At 40.2% G+C, this 18,898-nt stretch overlaps 1 protein-coding gene and 1 long non-coding RNA gene across 4 annotated transcripts in view; one reads left to right on the top strand and one right to left on the bottom strand.

The window, feature by feature from the left end:
• CDYL (chromodomain Y like) overlaps nt 1-4,725 on the top strand; it is a 106,504-nt gene extending 101,779 nt beyond the window's left edge. For all 3 annotated transcript variants that reach the window (XM_065667430.1, XM_065667433.1, XM_065667431.1), the window contains 2 exons: nt 1,667-1,810; nt 2,822-4,725. In XM_065667430.1, coding sequence (XP_065523502.1) covers nt 1,667-1,810; nt 2,822-2,980 — 303 coding nt within the window. In that variant the 3' untranslated portion in view covers nt 2,981-4,725. The remainder of the gene's footprint in view (nt 1-1,666; nt 1,811-2,821) is intronic.
• LOC136008340 (uncharacterized) lies at nt 1,805-12,391 on the bottom strand. Its single transcript, XR_010610058.1, has 2 exons — nt 7,838-12,391; nt 1,805-6,901 (listed from the first exon to the last, which is right to left on the bottom strand). It is a non-coding gene; the product is annotated as an uncharacterized LOC136008340 (long non-coding RNA).
• Nucleotides 12,392-18,898: the final 6,507 nt, after the last annotated feature.

The following is an 18,898-nucleotide window of genomic DNA, read 5'->3' as shown; positions in this document are numbered from 1 at the left end:
GACAAACTTGTGTGTAGCACAGATGGTTTTTTAGCTAGTGTTTCAGGTTATTCACATGTAATGTGGAAAATTAGAAGGAGAGTCATGATAGTTAATAAACCTTGTATATTTGATTTTGCTTTCAGAGAAGGTAGAACTCTACAGGCAGGTACTTTGTATCCTTAGAGCGAGGCTTGTTTTTAAAAACGGATAATTATGAATCCCAACTTCCCACATTAACTTCTGAGAAATGTGCTGCTGGTAAATTTTATGGACTGGGAGTCAGCAACCCACCTGCCAGTAGAACCCAGACTTTGTATTTTGTTACAAAGGGGCAAGTAACAGACCTCCGAGTTTCCAACTTGCTTCATGTGTAAAATGGCAAAACTGGGAACAGTTCCTGCAGCAATTAGCTCATTTGAGATCCTTAACTGGAAGTTGCTGTAATCATTGCCAGAATTCCCAGTATTAGAAAACATTAAAAACCTCCAAATTTTGTCCTCAGAAATGCTGCACTTGTCAGGGTCAGGTTTCATTTCCCAGATTTCAAGAGTCCAGTGTTGGTTTTGGCATATTTTCAATGTAAATTAGTCATAAAGAAACTGTCATACTCATTTTTATTTGGGGTTTTTGAGGCTGGCAGTTACTCTGCCTTTATCTTCACTGGCTGTTTCCATGCAGATGTCATGGCAAACAAAATGTTTAACTATGTAAGAAACTTCATTAAAGGTAGAATTAAAGTGTAAGTGGTTGGAGGTTGAAGCTTTAATGGGGAAACCGATAAATAGTCAAGTGTAGTATAATTACGTATAAAAAAAAATCTAGAGATCACCTTGTTGCACAGAATGTAGTACTCTCCTCTGTACCTTTCAACTATGGACAGAGCTCTTAAATACTGGTTTGGGGTTTTTTCTTTTTAGTTAAACCGATAAGTCAGCTTCTGAAAGGATTTATCAGTTCCATATTGAGCTCCTGAATAAAATGGGAATGTTTATTTTCCATAAATTTGATCAGAAATTGGACTATATCCTGCTCAGTGCGGGGGGGTTTGGAGGTCAAATTCTAAGATGATCCAGGTATTTTACATGTTGCACTATAAATGAAATCCTGCTGCAGCCTTTGGAGCAGTGCTGAAAATAAACCACATTGAGTAGTCAGTACTAAAAAACAATTTAGTTGCAAAAAGTTACCTGTTCTTATCTACCAAGACCAGCAGTTCCCAGGAGGTCTGCTACCAAAACTGGGTCATCTTTATCATTTACAGATAGCTTTTAGCAAAGATTTCATTGCTGCAATTAACACTATTACAGAGGGCAAGCCGATGTCTTCGTTATTGCTTTACAGATCTGCCAGGCATTGTAACCTATTACCACATAGTTAATCAAGTGAGCAATGCTGCAAGATAGCTAGAGCTAATGAATGCTCAGTAATGGGAAACAAGCAAAGCCGGTTTCACATTTAACCCTTGATCACAGACCTCTGCTTTTTTTCCAACTCCTGCCATAGTATTGTGAATACCACCAGCTGCCTATCTATAGGCAAGTCTTTATTCGTTAGAAGTTGGAAGAGCTATAATAAAACTATTTCAAATAGTGCAGGCATTTTCCTTATTTGTTTTGAACATTTTTCCTTTAATGAGTTTTGTCTCATTACATTTCATACCAGAAGTAACTTTCTATCCCTTCAGGCCAATGAAATGTTGTTCAGTGGAAGGAAGTTGACTGCACAGGAAGCTTGTGCCAAAGGACTCGTCTCTCAAGTGTTTTGGCCGGGAACATTCACACAAGAAGTAATGGTTCGAATCAAGGAACTGGTCACATGTAACTCAGTTGTAAGTTTCCTTTATTTTCTTGCAATACATGCTCATGATTAGATTAATAAGTATTAATCTAAGTATTACTAGGCTACATCATTACATCCTTCTGAGAAAAAGACCATTTTCATGAAATAAGTACAGCACTTTAGTATAGCACTGTCTTTTTATTTCCTGGGTTTTGAGGACTGCTTTTTAAGTTTGTATCCGACTCTTATCATATGCCATAGTACACACTGGTTATGAAATTGAAAACAGCATTGGACTCTTTACAATATACTTGTGTTTAACAGAGTTGCCAACTTATTCTAATCAACAGTGTAAACAGTTGCTCTAAGTACTGCACAGAAATCTTTGAGTTGTAACGTAATGTCTTGAGTTCTAATAATATAGATTACCAGGAAAGTAAATGCAGTCTTTGACATTATGTTGCACTTAATTTTACTACAAAACGCCTAGCACATACATAGAATCATAGAATAATGTGGATTGGAAGGGACCTTCAGAGGTCGTTTAGTTCAGACCCCATGTTTGTTTGCAGTAGTGGCTGTTGCACAATAGCCAAAACTGCCCATATTTAATCTTAGGAGAAGAGATGAAGTACAAATTAACTGTTCTGTGCATTGGAAATTTTGGGGTTTGAAATGGATCAATAGCTTTCTAAATGAAAAAGCAAGTGAGATTTTTCAGCCTCCTTTGAATGCCCAAGGTTGTCAAGGTCTCCCTGGCTATTGGAACAGTTCTGGATAACAGTATTATGATTAGACGTCACCAAAATGAAGTTCGAGTTTTCTCGAGAAAACCATATATTTTTTTTTTTTTCATGGTTACAATTTTACTATTTTCATAATTTCCACATTTTTGTGTACTTGTTAACTGGGAAGTGTTTCTTAGGCTTGTAGTGTGATAAGCTGTGTATGATAAGCTTAGGTTCATAATCAACTTCAGGATCAATCCACATAACCTGTAAGTACACATGTAACACTAACACAACACCCCTTTTTTTGTTTGTTTGTTTGTTTGGCCCAGGTACTTGAAGAATCCAAAGCTTTAGTACGGAACATCATGAAGGTGGACTTGGAACAAGCAAATGAAAAGGAATGTGAAGTTCTGAAGAAAATCTGGGGCTCAGCACAAGGAATGGACTCAATGTTAAAATATCTGCAGAAGAAAATTGACGAGTTCTGATGAGATGCCCATTGACACTGGAATTGTATTTCTGGGACATCAGGGCAAACATAAAGTGCCCATTAAAAAAACCTATATAAACTAACCCCTTGCTCAGCTTGGGAACAGGAGTGGACACCTTCCCCTTTTATTGTCAAGGGGTTTAAAAGTACTGTATCACTTAAATCTGAACAAAACTCCTTTCTCCCTGATTGTTACATATAGATATACACACACACACAAGTGTATGTGTGTGCATATATATGTCTTTTATATATATATATATATATAAAATGTAATATGTGTGTGAGAGTGTGTATGTAGACACACGCACACAAGCTAAAAAAAAAAAAGATAGAGTGCACTACCAAACATCTCTTTAAAGGCTCTAGTTTTTGTTATCTTTGGCTAGTACTGTATCAAATAGAGAATGGATTAAAAAGTGAATGGTGTTGCATTATTTTCTGTGTGGCAGGGAAGTCTGGAATAATGCTTTTCTTGTTCATTAGATTACAGCATTGAAACGGGTATTAGCCAGCCCTTACTTTCACTGCCCAAGGAGTCAGCGAAGATAGAAGGCCTTGTCTCAGAAGAAGGTTGAAATACCTCAAGCAATGGAACATTCTAAAATATGGGGGAATTAAACCCTGTTAAGCTTACATCACATATATCCCCAAAAAGAGAGTGTGCTCAGGATTATTGCTAAGAAAACACTCTGTCCTTTCTTGGGGGGAGGTATGGAGGGGTGGGAGGAAGAGGGCAGGAATACGTTTAATTCTTACCCAGATAACATGAAGAAACCACTGTCTCTTAGGGAAGGGGGATGAGGGGAAGTGGGAGGGAAATGGAAGGGGAAAGAAAGAAAAAATAAAAAAGAGCTTGTTTTGCAGTATTAGTGAATCACTGAATATCTTATGTATGAATATCCTAAGTTATAAGTTAGTTTTAGTGGGGTTTTTATAAATCTCTCTGGGTTTGGGGTATTTTTTTTTTTTTTGTTTTCTTGCTTTTTGAGTTTGGTTTTTTGTTGTTTTGTTTGGTTGTTGGGTTTCTTTTTTAATAACTACATAAGTGCTTCTGTTGCTGGGTGAGAATACTACTTTATATACAGTTTGGGGTTTGTTTTGGGTTCTTTTTTCCTATTTGCTGGTTTAATTGATGTATTACACCAAAAATGCATTTTATGTTCATAAATTTTAGGTTCACTTAGAATATATTATTTAATAAGTTAAAATTCTTTTGGCACACTATGACGTAAAAAAACAAAAAACTCCTTTTTAAAAAAACAACTACCTTATATTAGATGTTTAATGTTCTTTGTCTATGCTTTTTTATTATTTTAAATATACACTATATACGGTATGGTGTAAAAGAGTGCCCTGTGTAAATAGACCTATTTTGCATTCCTTTCAGGAGTGGTTATTGATTCCTGACTGCAGATATCTATTATTACTTGGATATCTGTGCTTGCAATCTTATTGAATGTATTATGAAGAATGAAAAAGAAATCAAACCTTATTTTTGTACAGTTTTGAAGTTTTTACTTGGAACTGACCCACCTCCCCTTCCCAGTGGAGAGCTGTACAGTGTGTAAATCTGCCTTTACCTTGGATTGGTACAGTATTTTTGCATCTGTGGGACCTACTTCTTTGTTCTTAGTAGTTTGAACTATATATAAACTGTACAATCTGTAAAGTTTTTATAGAATAAATATTCAGCTGTGAAAACTGGTTAAATAAAACTAATATTTCTTAACACATTTTAAATGTGGCTCGGTCCTAGAGTTGTCTTTTTCAAAGACATTTCAGTTCTGATTTCAAAGTAAGAGTTGCTGGAACAAATCTTACAAATGACTTTGATGTTTATGTTTTATTTTGTTAATCTTTTATCAGCTCTTAATTTCCATCAAATGAAAAGTTGAAAATTAATTTATTGGTGGTAACTATATAGATGTTTTCTCCTAGAGGCGGTAGATGGGGGAAGATGATATCTAGGTAGTCATTCTGCTCTCAGTTATTTTGTTACACTTCCAAAATAACATTCAGGAAATGTTTCTTTGCACTCTCTTAGAAATGGGTGATTTTCCCTACAATGCTGTGGTAAAGTGAGAACTCCTTAGTTAGATTTGGTTTTATTGAAAAGTAGTAGGAAAGATACCTTACCTACAGTTCTGTATAGTTAAACCGTGTGGAGTTCAACTCATATATAAAGATCTCTCCTCTGGCATCTCTAGGAAGCATTTGGGCATAGATTGCACCTGGTTTGGAGTCACAGCCTCCCAGCAGTAGTGGTACTTCAAAAATGGCTTTTCTACATTGATTCTAGTACTGATGTGTGAGCAACTTGTACCTGGAGAATTTTGGAGTATTATGAATTATTGGACCTGGGTGCAATGCAAGAACATAGAAACAGTATCTTTCTAAATTGTGCCCAAGAGAACTTCTATATACTTTTGTAAACAAGGAAAATGTTTTCCCCAGTTTTTAACTCCTTCAGCTATGAAAGCAAACTAAAGCACCGGTTTGGGTGTCTGAAGCCTAATCAGTGGATAGTAGAATTAGGAATTAGTGATATTGGAATACAAAATTTAGCTAGCTTTAGCCTTGCTTAGTCCTGATGCTCAGGTCTCTTATCAAGACTGTTTGCTATCTTGATTGCACGACTACTACCCAATCTGCGTCATTCCTTATGGAGTGTATAGACATGCTGTAAGGTAACTGTCAATGTTGGTGCCGAAATTTGAAAGTACTGGAGGAGCCTTGATAATGCACTGTAGAAAGAGAACTAGAACATCATATATTCCTGAAATAGGTAATGGCTCACCTATTACTAGCAAACAGCAAATTGACAAGCATTGACAATTGGACAGCTTTGAGGCCATACATTATGCTTTCCCCACAAAAGTTCCAGCACATTCAAGTTTATGTTTGGAAGTAAAGAAGAGACCTTTTCTCTGGGTCAGGAAACCAGAGAGCCATGGGTTGAACATACTTGGAACTGTTTGAAAGCCATTTGTGTGCACTTAACCACAGCTTCTGCTGATATTGTAGCTTGAGTGAGCAAAAATAGAAAGCAGAGCAGGGTTTTAGCTCTGCGTAAGCTAAGCTACAAGAGGTATTTCAGAGTAATCTGAAGATTGTCAGATCAGTCAAGCCAGCATTATACTGTGTCTAGGAATAACTGAAGTCGCTAAGTCACACTTTTATTTTGTAATGTTTCTGAAGGAATTACATGTTCATTCATACTAACAGAAAATCATTTTCTGGAGAGAAATGAAACAAGCCCATGCATCCAAGGGAAAAGAAAGAAAAAAGATAGGTCTTGACACCAATTTTCCTGAAGCAAAATTAACCACACCAGCCAGTCTGATGGATGCACCAGGGGCAACATCTCCACAAACTTTTGGATATTTTGGACAGTCTAATTCAGCTCATGAGAACAGATATTTTCCCCCAGAATCTCAATCATCAGAAGTTGCTGCTATCAGACTGGGGGGCAGTAGAATTATCTGCAATTCCTTCAACAGAAGATCTTTGCAGATGGTTAGTCTTAATGATGTAAAGCAGGAAGTCTGGAGACCTTAGATAACCCAGCTCTGAAGTAGAATAAATACTTAAAAAAATAATTCAGATGATCCCCAATGCTTCTGAAGTGTGCTGGCACAATATGATAAGCCATTGTGCTTAATCCTTAAAAAGATGCCCGCCCAAGGTCTACAGTTCAGGTTCCCCTGCAGCGGATACCCCAAGCAATACTACCACCCATGGTGTAGGGGGAGGCATCACTGCCCATGGCAGGGAGTTTGGAACTGGATGATCTTAAGGTCCTTTTCAACCCAAACCATTCTACGACAGTAGTTTTTCACACTTACTCCTTTTGATACTCTCTTACAGATTTAGCCGTTGTGCCTCAGCAAATAGATTCTTCACAGACATTAACCTGCTTAAACATAATTGGTTGAAAAACAGGTTTTAATTAAAAAAAAAAAAAAAAAAAGGATGGAAGAATGCTATGAAAGAGATCCCTCCAAACCTGAAAGTATGCGAGTTTCTGGAAATCTCTGGTTAGCCTGTATTAAAATGCCATTCAGTTCCCTCACTACGCTTCCTAACAGCAGAATAGGTCTACCCAACACTCACACGGTAAGATAACGCATTGGGAACAAAACTTGCTGAACAAGAGATGTGGCACATCTGCCTCTAGACAGTTCCTGACACAGAGGCATTAAAACTGCAATTTTGCCACTGAACCAGGTATCACTGATTCTCACCATGTCCCTTCACATATCTCAATTCCCCTCTGGTAAATTGGTTTTGATTACTGAACTTTCAAAACCAAATAAGCAAGTAAGACAGCAGTCTAACAGTAATATGTATAAAATAAACAAGTAAGCCATATAAAAATTGTCCAGAAGTTTCTGAGAGAGGTTGGTTGGCTGAAAATAAATGTAATTTTGCCAGTGTCTAGAAAGAGAGACACACAGAGACATCTCTGACTTCACATTCAGGCACCTCAGAAAACCCAGAGTTTCATACCCCAAGAAGTTGGTTTGAACCCAGGAAATCCCCTGATAGAAGATTCCTGGCCAGCAATCCACAAGAACCCGACATGCTATCATTATTTCCTTGTCTCTGACATTCCCAGTGCTCCTCCAAGTCCTACCAGCGAAGAGGAACTGCAACCTGAGAAGAGCTACAGTACTAACAACAGGGAGCCATGGCATGTTTCACGGAAACGTGTTATCACTGAAGACACAGCAGTGCAAGGCACAAGCAAGATAAGCGCTGGATTTTCTCTCCTCTCAGACCACTGCCTCATCACAAACTGAAAGCACTTGCACAGAGAAAGGAGAATCAGAGCATCCCACCCAGAATCTACCTGAAAAGCAGGAAAGACGAACAGCTCCTCTGCAAGGACAGCGGCTAAGATCAAGAATCTTTTGCATCTGTTTTTCCTACCACGCACAACAGGAACCCTGTCCGGAGAGCTGCGCAAAGGCATGCAGGCACTGTGCTTGGACAGCTGCCACGCTTGACCTGGCAAATCACTGATGATAAACCAGCAGAGTACATTGCGAAGTTCACAGACTTTCCCAGTTTCCCCTCTAGATCAACATACTATCACCACCCCACAGGCTTTCTCGTGAAGCAAGCCGTGATCCCAGCTCACACCAACATGAAACTGCACCATCCAGCATGCTGTCCCTGATAACTCAAACCATCCACATCTACAGCCAGCCAGCACAGCAGGCTGGAAAGAGCTGGAGAAGAGCCTGACAGAAGCAGTGGCTTGTTCCTCTTGGAGACTACAAGGCCAGCGGCAACAGCGCAGTAAAAACTGCCTCACCAGAAGGCCTTCAAACCATAGGTACCTCAAAGTACTTGCAGTCCAAAAGCTGCTGGGTGGTCAGCACCTGGTGCCAGTTCTTTCTTTTCGATTTGTGCTCTGTGGAGGGGCATCAAAATACCGCAGAAGTGTTCATTGACAAACTGCTAGTAACTGCCACAGAAATGGTGCAGCCATAAATGAGGAATGGTACAAATACCAAAGCCTCTCAGCCTTCAAATTAGATGTATATTTAGAAATTCTGTGTCAAACCATGAAATTAAAAAACCCCAAACACTCTGGGTCTCGTAGCAGCAGGCGCTGCTTTGTTGGCTGGGGCCAGCAGGGATTTGATCCCAAGGAGCAACACTCTTGCCTGCTGCTGCCTCTGGAAAGATTACATTTGTCAGAGAGTGGGAGAGCTTCTGCGACACTGTGTCTCTGTTGGAACCCCTAAGGGGAAAATAGGGTCTCCTCAGAACTGACAGGAAAATTTAAGACTTCCTCAAAGAAGAAAAGAAGCAAGGCAGAAGAAATCCAAGGGAAGAAGTGGAACTATTCCTAACAATCACGATAATTGCAGTTTTGTAAGTTAGGCTGGCTAGGTGCCCAGAACGGGTAAGCAACCCCAAACCAGTTTAACTGAGAAGCATACTGCAGTTCGCACGGCTCTGGAGTGAAGCAAAATGATCTCCAACTTTTCAAAAATCACAGCTACAGATCTGCCCTCATCTATACTTTTTTATTTGTGTAAACTAACAAACCTGTGCTCTAAGGTAGTGGTGAAGTTTGATATTTCTGAAAGTAACTGTGAGCTTTGGACACAGCTCTCAGTAAAAGCAAACAGGAATATTAAAAATACCTTCTTTAATATATTTACAGTATATAAACAGTATGCACATAATGCACCACATAGAGTCTGCATGGACAACTTACCCGGTAAGTTTACAACACTGCAAAACTTCTTTTTCAGTAGCTTTTTTAAACGTTTTACTAACAAGTCACCCATTTCCCGTTGTATCAAGACAACTTTAAATTCAACTTTATCCCCTGTCACACTGACTTAACATTGTTCCAGCACGATTTGTGAATTCAATACTTGTGACGGTCAGAAGCATTTGTAAAACTACAAAACAGGGCCCGCCAGCATCGCTTTGGGAGCCTCACTTTAGTGGTTCTTGGTCCAAGATTAGGTATGATGGGAGAAACCTTCACAAGCAATTCTAGGAATGCTGGAGTTAGATACCAGGCGTCCTCAATGTCCTGTGTTGTGAGCAAAAGAATTACTATGGTTTTAAACAGAAGATGGAACAGTGCAATGATTTTGCACTGTTATTTGATCTGCACAGGCTCTTCTTGCCTAGAAAGAGTTAATCTGAACAGTAGCTTTCTTTCTTTAGCAGGAACTATGCATCATCCCCTAAGCAAATCTCATGAAAATATAAAATTATAAAAATGGTGTCCCTCAGGTCTACTGAGGGAACAGACAGGAGCCACAGGAAACAGGAGCCCCTAAAGGCTGTGCACTACATCCTTCCCCATCTGTCAGATCAGTACTGTGTTCAGACACATATTTAACAACCTTCATCTCTCTCTGCTGCGTTGCCATTATCCATCAGCAACCTTGAAGCAGAGCTGTACAGACACCCAAAATAGCTTTTGACAAGGACATGTAAAACCATTCACTATCTGAAGAGGTCAGTAATACCTGTAATAGGAACACAGGGGCGCTGGATTAAGTCTGGCACTCTTCTAGCTTGACCTACCCGGAGCTGCTACTATACCGCATTAAAGATCCTGTTCACACATAGATGAAGTATATATAAAGCATTTTTTGCTAAAATCTGTCCCAAATTATACTTACTACCTATTTTTTAAAAGATTCTTTTCTTAATGATCATCTTGGATCAGGAAAAAATTAGAAGTCCCTCAGGATCCAGCTTGTTTCTCATTAGGACATTTTAAATGCCTAGTTTCTCAGCCCTTGATGCTAGCTCCCCACATACTCAGAATTGTATAAATCACAATTTCATCTAATTGCATATTTTCTAATAAAAGAAGGTCCATTTCTATCCTAGCATTATGTCAGTATTTCTCTTTGAAGTCCCACGGAGCTGCATCCGATTCCTACTACTGTACAAAAATGACTGGAGCACAGCAATCTTTTGGTCACCTTTCACACAGACCCTTTAGTCTCTTTTGCTGCTATCCATCTTTCCCAAATACAACTTGATCCCTACTAACACAATGCACAGCACAACTAGCTCAAGGCTTGCTGTTTATGCTAATCTTGACACTCTTCTTTTTCCCTGCCCCCTACCATCTCAGTGCTTTATTTATTGTTCTGACTTGTGCCAGACACTGAAGTCACAGTCTGAGTTTTCAGTTTACTCGCATCCCTAGCTCTTTTTCTGCTTGTATAGCTGCCTCCTCTCTTTCCTCATAAACGTTACCACATCTGAATAACTCTGTTTTTTTTCCATACATGCCATGTATTTACATAATGGACAACTGTAATTTCTTTTCCTTCCCCCCACCCAAAAAAAAAAAAAACAAAAAAACAAACCTGGCAGCTCACAATGCTCAGTCCTTGTGCCTTTGCACATCATCTGGGATAATCTGGACCCCACAGTAACAGGGGGTTAAGAAATACAAAGCTTATTTTGGCTCTGCTGTGATTCCGACTCCTAGCAGCCAAGTTGCCTCATTCGAATTGTCATTTTTCAACAAAACCCACAGGCTTTAAGACCTAAATTCATCCAAAAAATACATGCAGATGAACAGGCTCCAGCCAGCTCTCTTCATATTGCCACGAAGCCAACATGTTAATAGCACTTCATCTTTGCTTTCAAAAACCTCATGACAGGCTAATTACTTTAATAGTCCAGACTTCTCTTTGGTTGGCTTCCATTCCCTTCCCAGAAAGCTTTCCCCAGCTCTTTACAATATCTTGAAACTGGTTTTCACTATCTCAAACCATTACTGTTCCTGACAGTCCATCTCAAGGTTTTCTATGTACCAACCTTTTCCATCACCGGGACAAGCCAGATGCTATTGGGAGAGAAAAATATAAAAATAAGGAGTGACAGACCCCTTTAGTAATTCCCCAATACCTCTACAGCCTGGTAAACAGGACATTATTTTGCTGGCAGTAACACCCCCACAACAGCTACAGGGACACAATGCAACAGGCTACATGCCTAACCAGAGTACCATGACACAGGGACAAACTTTCTGAACCTTCTTTAAGATCAATCAATCAAGTTTAAAAGCATCAGCCTGGGTGAAACACTGCAGTGCATTTCCCTCTTCTGCAGCTTCCCTAAGAGCAAAATCTTTGTGCAACTTCATCAGTTTTGTCCACTACTCTTGTTTTTTGGGGTTTTTTTGCTTTGGTTTTTTTTTTTTTAGTAAAATGACTGGAGGCATTGGAAGGCAAAAATGGTCTCTTTTTATGTATCAGTACAAGTGCTGGACGTAACGCTGCTAGCAGACGATGGCACTTCACATCCAATATACGAACTGGTTAGAAATTCAGTGAAGTGCTCAGAAGTTGCACTGTTTCCCTCCAAAAGTGCTACTACCAATAGTAAATCCTTCACTGAGGACATCCAGACTGCTCATACAGGAAGGCTTTAGACAGCAGGAATCAAGCTTATCCTCTCTGTAATAAAACTGACTGTAGTAATTTCAAACTACAGATACAGTGAAACATCTATAGGGGTTAGAAACAAAACAATAACAAAACCAACACACAAAATATCGGTGCAGTTCACAGATCTAGTGGCCATCAGATGATGCCATTCCCACCACTACCTCATTACAAGCCAACATACTTGCTGGCTTGCAAGTAACGTGGTTTAACAAAGCACAGTTTGAAGATTCTGGTATTTGAACCTTCTCTTAGAACAGGTCAGTATCTCACCTTGTTTGAGTGCAAAGGGCATAAATTTAAGCATGCTTAGAGGTAAACTATTTGCTCATTAGGAAGAAAAAAAAACTTGTGTTTTTACCAAATTCAGAACACTATGGAAGAACGTGGGAGTTCTTAATTTGCCCTGAAATCATCCATCTTCACACATTCTGTGTTCTTCTGCATGCAAGACTCTTACTAAGTTTGGAAGAACACTCCCACCCCCCACCCCCCCCCACCCCCCCCCCCAAAGAAAATGTATCAGAGCCTCTACTTAGTCTTAAAATACAGTATCTTTTTCTATATTTCTATCTAAAACATCCAGGGCAAAAAAAAAAAAAAAAAAATCATGTTTAGTCTCCGTGCAAGACCAATTTCTAACTTCTAGTTCTCTTCTTTATCCACTTTGGCTTTTTTGTTGAAACTGAATTCAGAGGGAAGAAGTGGGGCACCACAGCCCTTTTAGAGTAATAACTGTACAAGCTGGCACACTTTTCTAAGAACCTGATGTGCTTCTACCATGTCCTCACAATTTACAGGGACATGCACCTAAAACATAACAAAATATGGTTCATGAAGCAATTTCTATGTATTGAAAAAGCCTCAGCCAAACATCTGTCCTACGTTACCACTGCAGTTTTCAACCCCTTAACTTTGTTTCCAAATCACATTCTTTGGGTCCTTCAGCAAATGGCAGGTATTCCTGAAATGACTGATCTCAGGGAGGACTGAGGGGGTGGAACAAATCTAAGCACCATCTTGGAGGCAGACCATTTGTGACCTAAAGAGCAGAAGCGAGCTCTCAGTGCTGAGGGCTTTGGATGACTGTTGTCAAGACTACTCTCCTAGAAGAGAAGCCAAGAACTCCCCAGTTTATATTCCCTGGAATCAATCCTGCTTGCTCATCCACACAAGCTGTGGCAATTGCTGACCAAGGGCAGGATCTGGCTAGGCAAGCAAGGAGGACACTGAGCAGGATCCCTGCCTGCAGCAAAGCCCATCTCCCTGGCTGATTTCTTGATTTCAGCACAGCAAACATTTTTAGAAAGATATGCCAGTAAATCCAGGAGCTTGAACTTTCTGAACCAACCCACCAACACATTCTGGAGTAAGAGAGAGCTACTCCAGATTACAAAGTGCCAAAGCAGTCCTGGATGGGGCAGGTCTACCTTCTGACAGACATGAAAAAATGTATTTTCTTCACAGCTCCTCTCCCTAGAGGTCCTCAGCATACAATTCGCTTGCTCAAGCCACACACTGAAGAAATAAGGAGAGAACAGTACCTGGATCTAAAAAAGTCTCACATTTAGTTGAAATTTAGCAACTGTACTTCCAGCCCTAGGGAGGAAAAGTCAGTGTAGATTGTCATTCACAAAAGAAACAAATCTACAGAATAAAAAAAATCACTTTTCCACCCAACCAATACCAGCAGAGCTTTGCATAAAGCATCTGTGCTTTCTTACATGGAAGTGCCATGGCTATGCCTCCAAGCTCCCGGTTCCATAAGAGCTGTATAGAGAGGCTCCCACGGCCAGCAACACCCTGAGACTTGAAAGAAAACTACAGAAATTCTTTGCTATTTAAAAATGCATTTCTCTTCAAGAGAAGGCACAGAGAGGTTCCCATGCAAAGTAACACAGGTGAGCTTGGGCTGGAATCCCTTTTGAAGCTACATCTAACACAGCTTCCTGAAAACCATGTTCAATCCCTGCTGAATCTTGCCCCTCTAAATCCTCATGCAAGGCATGGAGCTTCGAGTTCACTCTCATTTAATCGGTTTCAGTGTCTAATGCTTTGAGCATTGCTTGGGGAATAACAAAGGAAACCTGGCAGCAAGAAGCTGAGCAAGAAGGAAAGAAAAAACTAATTCTCTGATCTTTTGAGAAATCAGGGAATCAAACAAGCATCGCACTGATCCTGCAAAGTTTAAGGGACTTCTGACACCAGGGATCCAAACCTCACTCCTAAAACTCATGTATAATCTCCAAAATAAAACTCTGGCTGCTTCCCACTAAATGCATCAATTTCTGCCTACTTCACATAGAACTGACATGGATATAATGGAAGCCATAATTAACAGTGTTTCAACAAAACAATACATGAGAATTTAGTCATGTCTCCCTGCTTGACTGAAAGGGAAGTCCTACAGCTAAAAACCCCAGCCTTCCTCTTGGGGAGAGCAAAACAATGAATCTTGCTGCAGAGTGATATACTCCAGGCAATTACAAGAGCTTCAGAGCTCAGAGCCACACTCTGAGCATGACTGGAACATAAACAGATTAGCAACTGCTAGGGATTGCTCTCCTCCCGATTTGGAAAGCATGTTCCCACTTCACTTTTGTAGCCTTTAATGATGCACAACCGTTCTTTAAACAAGAAAAGCCATTTCATATTTTTACAAATATTCAAATACTTCACGTTATCCTTAGTTACCCTTCATCCCTCTGTTTTCTACAATGCTGCCAACAAAATGGACTCATTTTCTGGCACGTTACAGTCTTGCCTGAAGCAGAGTAAACCCCATACCAGTTCCTTCACTTACATCAGCCTCCAGACAGGTAAAAGAGAAAATTTGTTTTGTCCTGCAGCCTTGGTCAGAATCATCCCTTTCTGATCAGCAGTCTTCAAAGGAAAATGGATGTGGCAAGAACTGATTCTAGGTTCTGAAGTGAATTCTGTGAACACTAAATGATAACCTATGACACTCTCCAAGTGCTTTACAAAGCAAGCAACATCTCTAAGTCTGCTGCATTGAACGGGAAAGTGGAAGAGCAGCACAGAACTGTGATGTTATTTGTAGAAGGTCATCCAGCAGTTTGTTAGCAGAGCTACAAGTACATCCCAGTGTCCTTCAGGCAACCTTGCCTTTCAGTCTCAAACTGAAGATGCACTGTAGTCCTTCAAACAGTCTACCAGCTGGCATAGGTAGCTCACTACTCAGCACGCTGACTTTCCTGGATCCCTGTTCCAAGAACAAGAGTAAATGCACTTTGTGGGACTGGTTACCCAGCCTGAAGACCATTATTACCATTGGGCAATTAACTGCCTGCAGGTAGGCACCACAGGCTCTGCTTTCCCACATCTTTTACAAGTCTTCAAAATTATGTAGGCACCACTGCTTTTTACAGATCTAACGTGATTGCGCCTACACAATTTTGAAGGCTTAATTCATGGACCTTGCAAACCCACGCTGGTCACATGTATACCTTTAATCATCTGGCCAAAGCATCCATTATTCTGAATTGCTAAATGCCTACTATTCCTATAGACCTTTAACAGCAGCACAGATACAGAGGTTCCTCATGTTTCAGACTGTGATTCCATAGTATTTAACATTAAATGCGATATCCTGTGTAGTATGAATTTCAGTGACATCTGACACACACAACTATCTTTCTGTCAAATCTGTCACAAGTACACAATATGGCATTTAAGTTCTCTATGGGAAAACAAATGACACCAAGCTTACAAACAAATCTCATCAAGCTTACAAAAATATTTGAGGCCATTTACGTAAGTTTATGGGGTTATAACATCTTGCTCTGACACCAGGAGTTCGAAAGTTGAATTTAGTACCCAACTGAAAAACAGGCTCAAGAGCCAATGTATCACTGCTTGGTTTTGTGTCTGCCTTACAAAAGCTGACCATTTAAACTCCCAATTTCTTTCAACAATAAGGAAGAAACCTCTCTTCGTAAATTGTAATCAGTGTTCCAACATCAGTTCAGCAAGCCTTTTATCCCATGCCAAACTACAAAAGCTTTTGAAAACTACAATGTAATAACACTAGCTTCCAGTAAAGCCTTACACTGTCCTTTTGAAATGCATATTTGATAGCACTGAAGGGAGGTACAAACTTTCAACAGTGACAAAGATTAGAAATATTTGCCTTCAGGATACATCAATGAACACGCTATTTTCCACCTGTAATCACATAACAAACTTAATCCCTTTGCATTCTCTTCAACCCTACCAGCATACCATGCAGAAAGACTTGATATCTAGTGAACCAAGACATCTGGCTTAGACAACAACAGTAATATTAGCATCAACGGTTATCTATATTTCACAGTACGGGGACAGAACAGCATATACCACTGCTTAGGATATTCTCCATTTACCCATATAAAACATAACCATATTCTACTAACTAAAGCCCACTAAACTGCTTTAATAAAGCCAGCTAAAAGAACCTTGGCATAGCCAAGGCACCCTTCACCTTGCTCTCTGGAAAGCTGAAAACTGCTCAAGTCACTTCAGCTCATCCTTTTTTGCTCCTATATACAGCTGCATTAAAACAAGTATTTTTAAGTAGTGATGGAAGCAACTTCCAAGGACAAAACAGAGGCCACTCATTTATTAAGAGTTGCCTTGGTTTATAGTAGATATTTCTGAAATTGTTGTTAATATTCAGAAGGTGGTTATTTATTAGATAACTAATTGAATTAGTCTCTAGTTTTGTTCTTTGAGCCTTACTCTGTGAATAAAAATGATTAAGAGAAACAGTTCAAGCATATTCCACTATAGATACCACATAAAGAAATACTAAAGACAGTCAATTGCATGCATTAATCTTTAATTAACAGCATCAGAGGAACTATATATAAACTAGTACCTAGAGTACTGGACTAGCTATAAAAAGCCTTCATTCTAATCCCAGATCAGCCACTGATTTGCTATGCCCCTCCCATGACAGGAAAAGTAATACTCCTCTAAGCTCTCGTTTTCCTTCTTAGCTTTTTTCTGCCTACCATTTCTTTTTGCAGTAGTTTTAGCAGGGGTGTTCTCTCCATGAGCAAAACCCCACAGTGGCTCTACAGCACTGGGTTAGCACCCCAACTTCTAATTGTAATTAACAGCAATATCAGGGTCACCCAACCTATCTCAAGACAGTTCTAAACCTTTGTTTCTATAATGCTCTCCGAAACCTTACAGATAAACCAAAATCCCTCTCTGTAGCAAGGGATAATAGAAAGCACACAAATTATTTCCAACAAGAATATTATTGCCCATCTTTGAGCATTCTCCCTCACTCCCATGATTGGTATGCAATCCCCAGGCCGATGACGTATTAACCTGTTTCTTTCTTGTTGGCTTTTTTCCAAGACATCCAACTTTACATCTTGGCTAGCCTCTCCAAAATGGATATTCCCCAGTAAACAGCAGCATGATGCAGCCAAAACGAAGCTTAGACTTATTCCATTAAGCCCTGTCAACTCCCTTTCAAGCAGCCTTAGATTAACACTCATTCTTGTCTCTCCTGCATTCCCCAGATCTAGGCTGTGCTGAATCATGCTGCTTTCTCTCTGAAACAACAGCATCTTTAGAACCTGATAGTCAAAGTTCTTTTTGGCATCCTTATCTCCCCTTCCTCTCCCCCTCTGCTGATATTTCCTTCCTCACACAAATAGTGCTACCCCCATTAGGCTCCCATTCCTGCTGTTAGGGGACACAATACCTTTATTTCCCCAACAGGTTCCTGAGTCAGCAAACCATAAAGGCAGATAAATTCTATTTAGATTGATTTTGCATAACACACACACTATCCAACTGCCTCAGCTCTTAGTTCCCTTTGTCAACATGAAAGTTTGCTCTCTATTTGTTCCACACCCACCAATTTCTGAATATACATAACCATGAAGTCAAACATGTAGCTGGAAAAGCATGCAATCTTTGCAGCCCATTCTCAGCTGGTTTCATCTTCTCCCCCAGTAACCTCCGAACAAAATTGCCTTTCCTTCCACCAGTGGAGAGAAAGGAATGCACAGCTCAGCAAAAGAGCTGAGGTTAAAGCAAAGCAGTTCCCCAGCTCTCGAGAAGTGTCTTATCACTGCCTGTCCGCATACCAAGACAAAAACCCCCTCTACTCGTCATGCAACCAGCTTACCCCAGGCTTGTCTCTGCATTCAGGTATTTGGCTTTCCTTCCCCATGCTAGATAAAACACTCCCCAGAGGCAAAACTTCTTAGTAAGCACTCAGCCCTTTGATCTCAGAAGCAGCTGGTGCACAGCTGCTCCCCATTACTTTTGCAGCTCTTGGGAACCTTTTGCATTTTCCTGTCCTCTCTCACAAACACACACAAAGGCCAAGAACACCAGCAGCCATCTTTCATTCTCAGGCAAAGGCTTTTATTTCCATCTCACAGAGTCATAGAATGATAAAATCCATTGGGTTGGAAAGGATCATGTGCCCTGCCCAATGCATCCTGGAATTACTGCTCACCTGCCCCAAACCCATACCATCCCTCCTAACCTGCTCCCCAAGGAGGTGAGCAATGCCCCCTGTTCCTTTTCTCAGGAAGGGTCTCCTCCATAATTGACTCTCCTGGGGAGACACAATGCTCCCTCTATCCTTACAGACCATAAAAAACAAGCTCCTATCCCTCATCCCAAGATGATCTTCCCTCAGGTCACAGTTGTTTGCAGGTGGTACAAAAGAAGTCAGTTCCACCCCCCACTTTCTCTTCTGTGCAACTACAAAGCCCAGCAAGCACGAGAAAAGCTAGAAACTTACTCAGCACCTCAAGTTACAGGATTCAGAGACAGCATTTTAATCCTTTACTTAACTGGAAAAGCCATTTAAAGCAACCACCATAAGACAACAGGGATTGTAGGAAACAGCATAGCCAAATGACTGCCTGTAACACTGAGCTTTGAGAAATACAGCCCATTGCCTGTGTAAACAGGAGGCAAAGGGAACT

This window comes from Lathamus discolor, chromosome 2 (assembly GCF_037157495.1).
Source record: "Lathamus discolor isolate bLatDis1 chromosome 2, bLatDis1.hap1, whole genome shotgun sequence".
Taxonomy (NCBI): domain Eukaryota; kingdom Metazoa; phylum Chordata; class Aves; order Psittaciformes; family Psittacidae; genus Lathamus; species Lathamus discolor.
The sequence above is the reverse complement of the archived record's forward strand: the minus strand, read 5'-3'. Positions and strand labels throughout refer to the sequence as shown.